We start from the raw sequence: 12,624 nt of genomic DNA, 5'->3' as shown, positions 1-12,624 counted from the left end.
CTGGAAGAAACTAAAGATAGCAGTGAGACTGAACCAAATCAGTAAAATTGCCCTAAAAACACCTTTTAAGTTGATATTTGGCAAACTTGTTGGCAATCAGTTTCACTAATTTACACAACCAGCAGTAAGAACACAACATTAGCATTCATTTTCTTTCTTTCTGGCCTTGTGAATGTAAGTCTCTTTTAGCTCTATTTTTGGTCACTACCAACTTCTTGGGAAATATCTGGATGTCTAGATGCTAACTGCCCACTGCATTCACCAGCTTGTTTTTTTGCACCGTTACCACCAACAGCTGTCAATCAAAGGAACAGTGTGTAACCTGCAGCAGGATGCAAATCGCCTGCACAATGCCATCAAATGGAGACCCACTCAAGCTCCATTGTGATACTAATACTCAAAAACTCCATGTGGAACCTTTAAAATGTCCACGCATGGCAAAGCATACAACAGAGAAAAGTAGATAAAGGTAAGGAGACAAACTAACCCTCATTATCATTTAATTAAACAAATATGGTGTGTATTTTTTCCATCTTTTAATGTATACAATTTTAGTCTTAGTAAAGTGAGTCTTGGTTGCTTTAGTAATGTTAAGCCAGTCTTCTGTTTTAACTGCAACATACAAGAAGAAGCCCTACAAAACTGAAATCACACCCCTTTTTTAAAATAATATAGTCATTGTGTATTCTGTATTATTGTAACCACAATGAGATATAACAGCTCTCTTCAAGTGATTGCATGCAAAAGTGTTATGGAGTGAAGAAAATTTGCAGAGCGGAGAAACAAAACTCATGAATATGACAAGCGACAGTTAATCTAAAAAGAATCACATTTCACAAAACTCATATTACAACTTTCATTTAATGGAGCCAAATCAATTACTGTCATAAATCATTGTCTTCCCGAGGTATTGTGGATTCAAATCCTAGTCTCTCACGTTCCACGTGTTGTGTGTGTGTCCACGTGCTCTCTCACCTTCCTGTGGTATGATCCTCAGGGTGACGCTGAGGCCCGCATCCTTGATCAGCTTAACGATGTCGGCGTGCGGCATGTTGACGATGGACTGGCTGTTCACTGCCAGTATCCTGTCTCCTACCTTCAGCTTCCCGCAGCGGTCAGCCGGGCTGCCCTCGATAATGCGGCCAATTTTATGGGGCACAGCTGTTGGGAGGATTCAAACACAACACACTGCAGGTAAAGACGCGCTCAGCAGCAGCAGATTGGAAGATTATGCCTGTCTCTGCACACACACCACACTCACTCGCTGACTGACTGAATATGTCTCTGTCTCTCTCATTTTGCTATTCACCCCAGGCTTACGTAAGGCATCCAGGATTTTTTTTTTCTTGTGTGTGGGCGATGCACTGATGCTCACGGCGGCATACCACAGATGTGTGTGACTGACGTACTGTGGGAGGGCATGTATAATTGAGGAGATAGAAGGAGAGGTGCTTCACTTTTTACTGAGCCATGACTTCTTCTTATACTTAAGTTTGGCACTTATCTTGACACTATATTGTGTTTACATGGTAGTTTATACTGTATGTATGTAAGAGCTTTCATATGAGGTTCAGCACTTGATATGCAGAGTAGAGGATGACTGATGATACACAAGCATCCACTTGACTCTATAAACCGCCACTAAAACGATCACTGGACTCACTGTTGGTGGCCGCTGCTTCGGGCCGGTTGAGCGAACTGATGATGACGAAACCGAAGCCTTCGCTCTCCTTTCGATTGATGATGACATCACTGGGTTGTGTGTTGGGGGTCGATGTCCTGTCTGAAGCGGTGTTGGTGTTGCCCATGCCGGCGTTGGGTGCCTGGGTAGTGATGGTGCTGTTGCCATATGTGAAGTCACTGCGGGGGGAGCTGTGCTGTGTGGAGACAGAGCCAGGGCTACGGCCGTTCTCCGGACAGGACTCACCTGCACGGGGACAATTATCTGTCTGTAATATGTATTTTTATTCATACATACTTCAAATTCTGTGTTTTACATTGTGAACAGAAATGAATGAAAGGCTGAGATATGGACCAACTGCTTATATTTTTAAAGTTTTCTTACACCCCTTAAAATCAAGAAGGTCTCACGACCCTCAGTGGCGCTTTGGCAACCCCTAGTGGGGTTCCCGACCCCCTGGTTGGGGTAAATAAATGCACTTTCCACCACTGGAAAGATCTAATTGGTGGACAAACACAAGCAGCACTTTAAGGAGATTAAATGCAGCCTGTCAATCACTGTATCTTCGTTTTTATTGATTAAGGCAATTTACACACTCTCTGCCAAAAAAATGACCATTGGACACATAATTGATTTGGAAGGATCTAAGGGTAATTCAGCATGCGCAAAAACAATTAATTTTACAGGCGAGGGTACTTTTTATTCCTCCTCCTCCTTAAAAATCGGACGAGCCGAAGCTGAATCACATCCTCGTGAAAGGATAAAGAAGCAACAACAAGACAGCAAAACAAAACAGAAAAGCAAAAGCAACTGTCACAACGTGGTAAAACATATCATTAAAATGCAGCATCGTGTCAATCCAGCCAAAGCAAAAGCAGTTTCTAGCTTTTTTGTGTGTGTGCGTGTGTGCGGTGTGTGTGTGTGTGATGTCTAGTGTGTCTGTGTGTATGCATTCTGGCATACGGGGCGATCAAAACTCTGTGTTGTTGCTTTGATAGCTCTCTGGGATGCAGAGCTGTGGTATTCTGTAGTTAAACAGTTAGGAATTGAAACTCTAACTTCAGCTTACTGATACTAAGTTGCAGAGAGATTTGTCGCTGTAAAAAGGTCCATACCCATATTGCAGTATTTCCTTACACCAACAAGCTCACAAATAGTTATTTTATGAGGAGAAAAGTGGTAAAAAAAATAAAAATGAGAGAATGAATTGTGTAAAATGTGGGGCATGGCGTGCAGGCAGAAGTATGAGCTCAGAGCAGAGAGCAGAATCTGACACCTTGCAAAGTGCCAGTGGGAGTCAGACAATTAGGATGGAAGTAAGGGCTGCAGAGAGGCCAGGCATGAGTCAGAGAGTAGCCTTTGGTGAGAAGAAATTGACAGAGAGGGCGGAATAGAGTGGGAAGAAGTGGATTGGTGCAAGATTTAGAAGGGTTCATCCGTGTGTGTGTTTGTGCGATTACGTGTGTGAGGAGGCAGTAATAATGAGAACAGGGGAGGCCAGAGTTCACAGGAGGAAGTGCCATCGAAGGCTTCAGGCTCAAAGACAAAAGGAACTTGAATAAGGACCACCGAGCAACGGTGTGTGTAAGAGCAAGAGAGTGCTAATGTGGTGTTTTTTTTGGGGGGGGGGGCTTCAGTGTAATTACTCAGAGAGATTAGTGCTTCAGTTTTCCGACTGATTAAATGCTGTTTCCTGAATCATTACAGGACAAGAATCGTAGTGGCGAACAGAAAAGGAGAGAGAAACAAGAGGTGCAAGAACGAGGAATTGATGGGAGCACTAAGTCTGTGGAATCAATTCACTTTATATCCTTTACAGTATCCTAAAGCTGTTCTCTGCAGGATTAACCGTATCCACCAAAAATTGACTTTTTTAGTGAGCGAGTCAGTTTATCCAACTTATAACTCGGTTCAACCACTTAAAGGATAAGGCTGGTGATATTTTATATTTTAAAACTAACAATGTGTTAGTCCGTCTCTCAAAACTTTCTAACTTCCCTACTCTGTGTACTCAGCCCACTGGTTCCTACTGAAGGCATACAATTAAAACAGATCATAAATATTTAATCTTTAATTTTCTTAAAACAGCAGGGCACTGTAAGCTTTTGTTACTCAGACGGAAGTAAATAGAGAATTTTCCCACTATTTCCAGCTGTGGAGTAATACACATTTGGGGCTCTAGTGAGTCTTTACAGCAGCAGGTCGGCGTATGTTGGATCGACTAAAATACACTACAGTGTTTGTGTTCATGGTAATGAAGACACATTCCACCCAGTGCAACAGTGTGGCTCACTGATGTGTTTTTAATAGCGGTATATAATGGATAAGAATGGAGTTCTATGGCACAGAGGATACATCCGACTTTGGATACACACACAGTTCTTGTTTGTGGAATCAATTTATATTTGGTTTTGGTCTCTTTTTAATAACATCATTATAAATGATGATTATAAATGTATAAAAAGGTACTTCAAACATATTGGAAAACTGCTCCTACATGGAGGTGTATCAGTGGTAATTCACAGTGGGGTTTTAATAATGGAGCCTTTCTACACATCTTATCAATTCTAGCTGCCGTTCTCTCCATTACTAATAGCTCATTGGTTTACACTAATTAACTAACTATTATTTTTCAATTCATTTTTTATTGATACTACAGTAATAAAAAAACATTTATTAGTCAATTATAAAAACTACTGTGGATTTAAGTCGTGAATGTCTGATTTTAAAGAAACATCTTTCTAATTTCATGACATTGCTGCACAACAACAACAACAACTAAACAAAGACACACATCAACTCCATCTGTGTTTCCTCACCTGCTGCCTGGACCCTCCTCCTGATCACCAGATTCACTTGACCGTTCCGTGCCGCCCCGTGCATCAAGTCAATGACGTATCTGTGTGGCTTCCCCACCACTGGGATCCCGTCCACAAACAGCAGCTCATCACCGGGCCGTAAGCGTCCATCTAGGTCTGCCGGGCTCTTCTCGATGATCGCACCAATCAAGATCTGTTATTACATGCAGACTGTTAAAATACAGGAAGTAGAAGGTCTGCAGAAACTGCTTTAGATGTTGGTCTGTAAGTGTCACATGCAGTGGGTGTTAAGGTGGTTGTTATACTGATAAATAAACAGCTCAATAACGTGATTGAAATACTGTTATTGTTACTTTAACAGACAGCAAACGACACCAAAGCAGCCAGAGCCAGCACTCTCTCAGGGGTCAAAGGTCAGGGGTTAGGTATAGGTGTGTGTGTAGTGGGTTAGAGAGGAGAAAATGACAGGGTTCCACGCCCATCGCCATACGAGCCTTCTCACGCGTCTCCGGACTCACAGGCTGCCCAGCCTCATCCCCGCCCAGCACCCGGAAACCGAAGCCGGACTTCTGTCTGCGCAGGTGCACCTCGATGTCCTGGTACTCTGCTCCTGAAGCAACACGATCACAAACAACATTAAAGTCCTGTTCCTTTTTTCTTTTAAAGGTTATGGACAATTTGTTTTTTTAAATGTGTTCCTGCAGAGGTAAGGTTTTTACCTGAGGAATCCACAGGAAAAACCGTCCTTGGTTGACCAGGTTCTAGAAAAAGATACAGGAAGCACCCATAAACAACAAATGCACAAATGTTGTACATACACAGACACCCACAAATGCACACATTGGCAGACACCAGCAAACACACATTCTGTGTAAAGGCTAGAACAAGGCAGAAAGGCTCTGCCTCAGCATTAATGTCACGGCTGAATTTCAGCATCATCCATAAAAGTCAGGAAGTGCTTACAGCGTGTAATATACCCGTCCCTTATTTACAGTGTGAGGTGGGATGCAAGCACTGATCTGCAATCAGGGACTTCACACAACGCTATGATCTGCAAAGTAGCGAAATGAACTCAACCGCAGACAAGTAGCTGCGAATGAAAAATTGATTCCAATTGTAACTGTTTTAATCACACTGAGCACTCTGCTGGGACTCAGCAGGAATGATGGGAGAAAGAAAATCATGACTACAGACAAGAGGAGTGATGCAGCTGTTCCCACCGAAACCACATGCTGTGCTTCTTATAGAGATTTAGCTTGTTTTTGCTGCATTTTAAACAAAATTAAGTCCAATGACATTACAAAAGACATGCTTTTTTAAGTCACAAATGATGTGATTTTTCTATGTCGACAAAATAATCACACCTCGAGGTCCATTTACTAGCAGTTCTGAGCGTTCGATCAAATCACACGATCATAATCACCAGATGTACAGTAGTTTGTTCAATTGTCGAATAATATATAATAATATAATTTAAATACAAAAATTATATAAATTATAAGATGTGTGTTTTCTAAAGATGTTGACCTAATGTTTATGGTCCTCTGATTATATCATTTACTCAGCTGTGATGCGTGCCCATACTGTACCTGATCCAAGGTTGTGTAGATGAAACGTTATTAAGAAATAAACCACTAGTGAGTCAGTGCGGCAGTATTATGTTGACAACTTAATCTGCTGATGAAGATCATGTCATATGATGTAAAAGCTCCACAGCAGCTACTCAATGGAGATTGTTTCGTAAACTGCTGTTTCCAGATTTCAAATATCAAATATATCAATAGATTTTACCAAAGGTCAAAGGACACTAAAAGGAAAAAATAATATATTTTTTAATAACATCCATGCAGAAATCTACAGAAACAATACTTTTTAGAACCTCTGCATTAACCAGGGTTGATACTATATAAAACGACTTTATACCAATGCCAGCTCTCTCTCTCTCTTGCACCTTTCTCTACTTCATGAGGAAACATTTAAAGAGTTGGTTCACCCAAACAAAACACAAACATTTATTTTCACTTACCTCACTTTTTAGGGTTTATATGTCTCTAAAAAATATGCCATCCACAAACACCACATCTCTTTCCAGTACCAGTGTCCTGTTACAGCTTTAATAGGGACTATTTCTTCCGCAGGATTGAGTTGAAAACTTAAAATATCTGCCTCCACCACAAGGGGCAGCGAGAAAATATGTTTTCTTGTAGCCTTGCTGACCTGACCCTTTAACCCAACCTGTTTACATAAATGCTGACATTAATCTTTTGAGGCTAACATTAGCAGCTCACCAGGAGGCCAGCGGCCTGGGGGTTTTAATGCTGCCAAAAAAAAACAAAAAGGTCACAACCTCCTTCACCCACACCAGCCAGAGGAGCAAATGGAGCTTTCCAAAAAATCTGTCTGTGCCTAACCCCTGCTGAGCCTCACCAGACCTTGACTGAAAGGAAGACAACAGCGAGCGTACACTGATCGCCGTACCCACAGCTGAAGAGGAGGGAGGGATCCTGAGAGGTACAGAAAGACAAAAGAGGCTTTCTGACAGCCGCGTCCTCTTGAGTAACAGGTGACTTACACACAAATGAACACAAAGTCCTGTCTGTTAAAAACTTTGACTCTCTCATGTCAACCACCTCAAAGAAACCCAAACCTCTGAGAAAGCGCCACTCATTCTGACACAACACACACACACCACAACACCACGTTCATATTTGGAATAATATTTATGGCGATTAACTCTTGAAGTGCGCAAATCAAGTCTCTGTATGAATTCAGAAGTTTTATAAAACTTCTACTATTAATTCAGTTAAAATATGTTCGTTAGACTCAGTATGTTCTACTATTACTACTTTTAGGGCTGTAATTCAGTATTTCTGAGAATTTGGGGGTTTGTGTGGAGGATGTATGATATAATTAAAAGCTAACACATTAGTAGACTAACTATATTTAAATTTGACTACTTTCAGGCCAATAAATAAAAGATTCAACAGTATTTATTCCAGACAATATGGAGAATGCTTTGAAATGGCATTAAAGCATTTAGACTTTCACATTTGGAAATTAAATTTAGAGAAGATATAATTGGGCAACTAAATTAATTTAACTAATTTAGATAAAGAAAAAACTATGGAAATTCCATGCTACAGTCCTGAATACACATATACCCACACAATAGCACACATACTGGTTCCTACTGCCTAAAATTCCCACAGGGCATTAGAATTACGACACAGAAAAAAATGACTTTTTCCTCATTTTACAAGTCAGAGGATGGTAATATTGCTGGCACCAAAGCACCACGTCCTCAAAAAGATCATCTGCTGTGTGGAGTGTTTATTTATGTCTGTTTACAATGTGAGCTGGCAGAACGTCAATGTCTGGATGTAAAGATCCTTCCAGACGGTGAAAAGACTGAGCTGATGGCCGGTTTTGTTTGTGTGTGAGTGAGTGTGTATGTGTGTGCTTGTGTGGGCATTTAACAAGCACAGATCAAATGAGATAATATGAGGAATTAGTAGCTGTGAATGCTAACAGGGAGGAAATATAAATGCTAAACGTCTGATGATTGTGTGAAGATCTTTCAGTTGGATTCAAAGAGATCAGCTCATTTCAGTTTTCTGTGGAGCAGCAAAAAGGTGAATAACAAAAGAATCTGTGAGTCAATTTGTGTGTTTGTGAGAGAAAAAGACCTTCACTACTCCACCTTCCAATGAGGAGTCCATCTTTTCTTCAGTGCTAGAGAGGAGAGTTTGTCTACACCTGCAGTATCAGCTCTGGTACTTACGCCTACTCTCATAGATAGCCCTGGACTTCTCATAAAGGTCATAGGGGTCTGGTTTTGCCAGGGCCAAGGCCTCGGAGGCTGAGTCTGGGACCGAGGCCCTGTGGAGATGGTGGGTTGGGAAGGGGGCGCTGTGTGGGATAACGGGGGCTGACAGGCTGGTCTGAGCAGGGCTGCTCTGGCCCTGCTGGGACTCCCACTGCTCCAGCACCTGTAAAGCACAGCGGCATGAGGGATCAATATTTCACTACCACCTTTCCCACTTGTGACACTCGATTTTAGCTCGGTAACCATGAGAAAAACACTAAAAACTGAAGCAAGAGTTCGCTTTAATGAATTTTGACCGTTCACTAATCCCCCGCTGCCCTGAGCCTGCTGTCACTGCTCCTGTCAAGCGTTTGGTTCTCACACATGCAGTTTGCAATCTTCAATTACAGACAGAGGTAGTGACGACTGTTCCTAGCTGATTTTATTTGCTGTAGCTAGCTCCAGAAGCTGATGATAGTGGTAAAATTCTGTTAGCCAGTCAGTTAAAAAATCCTGTCTCCAGCTGAATTTTTTATGTTTCCATTGGATTTATTTAAAAATGAAAAGCCTGTAAAAGGACCAAAGTTATGCACATGATGGCTACATACATGCTTAATAATTGAGGCTACAACTCCCAAGGCAAAAAGTCACCATCTTCACTAGCTTATGATAAAAATGCAGCAGACCCCTCACCAAAACCAAAAAAAGGAGAGCACATTATTCAGCTTCTCTTCACTGGCTCATTAATACATTTAAAAACTGATTTTAAGATGATAACTTTCATGGCCCAGCTCTGAACTTGCAGAGTCACACGGTCACAACCTGAGAGGACTAAGGGTGACCAGGCCTTTTCTGTTAGGGCTCCCACTCTCTGGAACAACCTCCCAGAGGAGATCACACTGAGCTCCTTATCCTCTTTAAATCCCTCTTAAAAACATATTTTTTACAAGTGCACTTTCACAGGATTTGAGATCGGAATTCTATTTTATCTGTTGAGTCACTTCTTAAATTTTACAAAGGCACTCTCTCAACTCTTATTTCAATTACTTTACATTGTTTTATTTGACTTATTTTACTCTTATATGTACCCCCTTTTGCTCAGTGCTGTATAACTGTTATACTGTCTAAATGATTGTCTACGGTTTTTATTTTGACTTGTGAAGCATTTTCTTTCTGAGAAGTGCTATATAAATAACATTTATTATTATTATTATTATTATTGTAAAATAGACACAAGCCTCCAAACAAATTAGCTCTATCGTCCATGTTACAAAGTTTCGGCATGTGGAGAAATCCAAAGCTTGACAGGTGGCTGATGAGTTCTGACTGGACAATCGCCATTCGGTGGAGGGGTTTAGCGAACGTTCAATTCGTGCTCGACAGACGGGAAGCCAGACAGTTAGTGAGGTTAGTAGTTGGAAGGAGAGGAAAACATATAGAAGAATGTGATATACAGGTAAATATGGCCCTATTTGGAAGGGGGTTTGAGGATGACAGAAACTCTGGTATCTTATTATTTCAAATTGCATTGTTTTTATAAGGTAGTACATTGTATATTATATTCAATTTGCAATTCAAGATTCATCCAAAAACATATTTGGAAATGCGCTGTCAAGTGTTTGAGGTGACACCGGCAGTTTTGACAACACCAGTCAGTCAGTGTCAGCCTTGATGTGTCAGATGAGCCAGGCCGCTTGAGTCACGGCACGACACTAAGCAGATAGCCAAGATGACACGTCGACATGTCAGAAAGTGTGACAGACGGATCCGGAGGGAACGACAAGCTTTTTGAAACTGAGACGGCGAGACTGGCTGCATATGGCATGCTTTAATATTGAGAATTACAGGGCATCTGGTTCAAGATGTACCGAGAATAAATATCAGCTTCATAAAAAGCTCTGGAATCAAAAAGTGTTTCCACTCTTTGTGGTTTCATTCGTGTCTGCCATTGATGTAAGGCACGTCTGCACAGGGCAGGCTGCCGAGGCTGGGGACCTTGTTAAGGCTGGGATTAGACTACTGCATCCTGATCTCTCTTTCACTCTCTGTCTCTTTTAGTCTGTTTGATTAAGACTGTTGAAGCAAGTACTCTGGCTATAATCTAGTTGGTCCGCTGGAAAGAGGACACTGCAGGCAGGGTCTCCTTTATAATCCAGGATTATTGAATAAAAACACCTGCACGTGCTCCAACATTAAGCACCTACCCACCTCTCAGTTACCTACGGTATTGGCTGGATTTGACAGACAAATCTCGATAAGCTCATTTGCAAATGAAACTCTCGAGAGCTGCAGCCTTTGCTCAACTGTGGGTCGATACGACAATTAGGTGATTCCCCGTTCTTCCCTTATTAGTCAAATTCCTCCATATTTTATTCTCAGAGCTGCACAAGTCTTCCTGTAACAAATGATACCCAATTAAACCGAGACTGAACTCTAGTGTGTGTTTGGGGGGGTTCAGGAGCTGGGGGAGAGGGGCCAGGCGGGGTGGGGCAGCCAACAAATGAACACTGGGGGGGTAAAGACGAGCGATGTGAACAGACAAGACACGAGAGAGAGGTTCTGCACGCTGTATGCTACTTGGTGACGTTCAAAGCTTTCCCCTCAGAGCTCAAGAATTACAATTATTCTGAGGGAGATGGAGGAGATTGATTAAATCGTGAGGGAGCAGAAATGAACAATGACAGGGATTTCAGGGGACAAATGTCTTAACGGCCACACAATGGAGGTTTTTTCCTGTGTTAGTTAGTTGCAATCCGGAATGGGGACAACATGAGTCGGGGTCAGGGTCTGGTCAGAGCAGCGCCGGGAGGACGTCGAGGCATGAAATGAATTACACACATAGTCGCACAAAGGGAAACAAAGAAAGATGGGCAGAAACACTCGTGTGCAGGCATGTGAGTGTGACAAATACACAAAAAGACAAAGTGTATGTGATCTAAGTGGATGTTTGGTGGATAGTTTATTTTATTTATTGGATAGTTTGTCCACGGGCAGCAGATGATACTATAGTAGAGTATTTATGGCGGCAGAGGAGGCAAGAGAAGAGGTTAAATGCACGTCTGCAGAGATACCACATGAGGGACAAGAGGAAATAAAGGCGAGGTGAAAGATAAATGACCATGGAGCAAATGGAGGGTCGCATGAAAGTACAAAAGAGCTTTTAAGATTGGAAAAATGGTACAAAATGAAGATAAAAGAGGGATGAAAATGCATCTGAGCCATGCCAAAGCAGTTAGAACAGAGACTCAGCAGCTCTATAGCTGTAGCATAACTCAAATGCCCTGAATGTGGATAACCCTGATGGCACTGAGTCAGGCCCATGAATAAGCTCTGACTTGCAGGTTCAAGAGTCTAGTGATATTACGAGTGGGCTACTTGACCTTTTTGCCATCCTGTGACAATAAAGAAGGGCTGAATATCGAGGTGTTGTAAAAGCCAGGGACATATTGTGAATCATCAGTAGAGTTAGTACGGCGAAGGAGGGACTAAAAAGTAATTTTTAGATCTTAAAAACGTTTAAAAAATAAGATTAAAGTCATTCTGATAAGCACATATATGCACACTGCAGCCACTGGTACTAAAGTGAAAATTTACTGTATATTAATGATTAAAAAGCAGAAATGGGAAAAGTCCACGTTCTGGAGGCTGGTGCATGTTACCTGCTTAGGGGTCTTCCAGGGTGAATAGTGACCTGCAATGTTGAGAGAACAAAAAAATGCTTTAGACTGAAAAAGATGGTAGGAAACAGATCATGAGGTGGGAGGTTTGATTTCTGTGGATCCAATTCCAGGGGATGTTTGGAGATAATAAAGTGAAGGAAAAAAAAACACCCAGTATCAACAAACACCCAGTATCAACAAAATTATAGACAAACCAAATGAAAACAAGAATATGACATGAATACAGCGTTTGTGAATGGTAGAAAGGACAAAGGAAAGCACAATAGACTCAAACTGGATAAAAGCACGAAGCAGAAGATGTGATCAGCTGGTGTTTTTTTTTAAAGGCAATGATGAATTAATCTTTTCCTTGTGCGTGTTTATGTTACATTTTGAATTTTATACACCGAGAATTTTTTTTTAAAAGCATGAAAATGAATATTATATTAAAGCTGCACTAGCAATTTTTTTTTTTTTTGGGGGGGGGGGGGGCACTTGGGGGTAGTAAACAACACTGAGTGACATATTATCACTTTTAATGGAGTAATCCACCGATTCAGCATTGCACTTTTTAATACTGATATAGCAGAACCAGTGAAAAGTCTTCTTCCTACAGTACCCACAATGCAACTCAACCGCCAACAGTTCATATGGAGATTC

General features: G+C 41.4%; 1 protein-coding gene across 8 annotated transcripts in view; it reads right to left on the bottom strand.

The window, feature by feature from the left end:
* Window positions 1–12,624, bottom strand: part of magi2a (membrane associated guanylate kinase, WW and PDZ domain containing 2a) — a 71,762-nt gene that overhangs the window by 13,418 nt on the left and 45,720 nt on the right. For 5 of the 8 annotated variants that reach the window (XR_004797141.1, XM_035674028.1, XM_035674037.1 and 2 more), the window contains exons 9-15: window positions 11,965–11,996; window positions 8,282–8,489; window positions 5,220–5,261; window positions 4,995–5,110; window positions 4,501–4,693; window positions 1,664–1,927; window positions 976–1,161 (exon numbers count right to left, since the gene is read on the bottom strand). Coding sequence is in view for 7 of the 8 variants with exons in the window: in XM_035674028.1 (XP_035529921.1) it covers window positions 976–1,161; window positions 1,664–1,927; window positions 4,501–4,693; window positions 4,995–5,110; window positions 5,220–5,261; window positions 8,282–8,489; window positions 11,965–11,996 (1,041 nt within the window). In the remaining variant the exon portion in view is untranslated. The remainder of the gene's footprint in view (window positions 1–975; window positions 1,162–1,663; window positions 1,928–4,500; window positions 4,694–4,994; window positions 5,111–5,219; window positions 5,262–8,281; window positions 8,490–11,964; window positions 11,997–12,624) is intronic. The other 3 variants (XM_035674046.1, XM_035674084.1, XM_035674055.1) reach the window with 2 other exon arrangements.

The sequence above is a fragment of the Morone saxatilis genome, unplaced genomic scaffold, assembly GCF_004916995.1.
Source record: "Morone saxatilis isolate NCDOM2014 unplaced genomic scaffold, NCSU_SB_2.0 Contig10, whole genome shotgun sequence".
NCBI classification, from domain to species: Eukaryota; Metazoa; Chordata; class Actinopteri; family Moronidae; genus Morone; species Morone saxatilis.
This window is presented reverse-complemented; position numbering and strand designations above follow the sequence as displayed.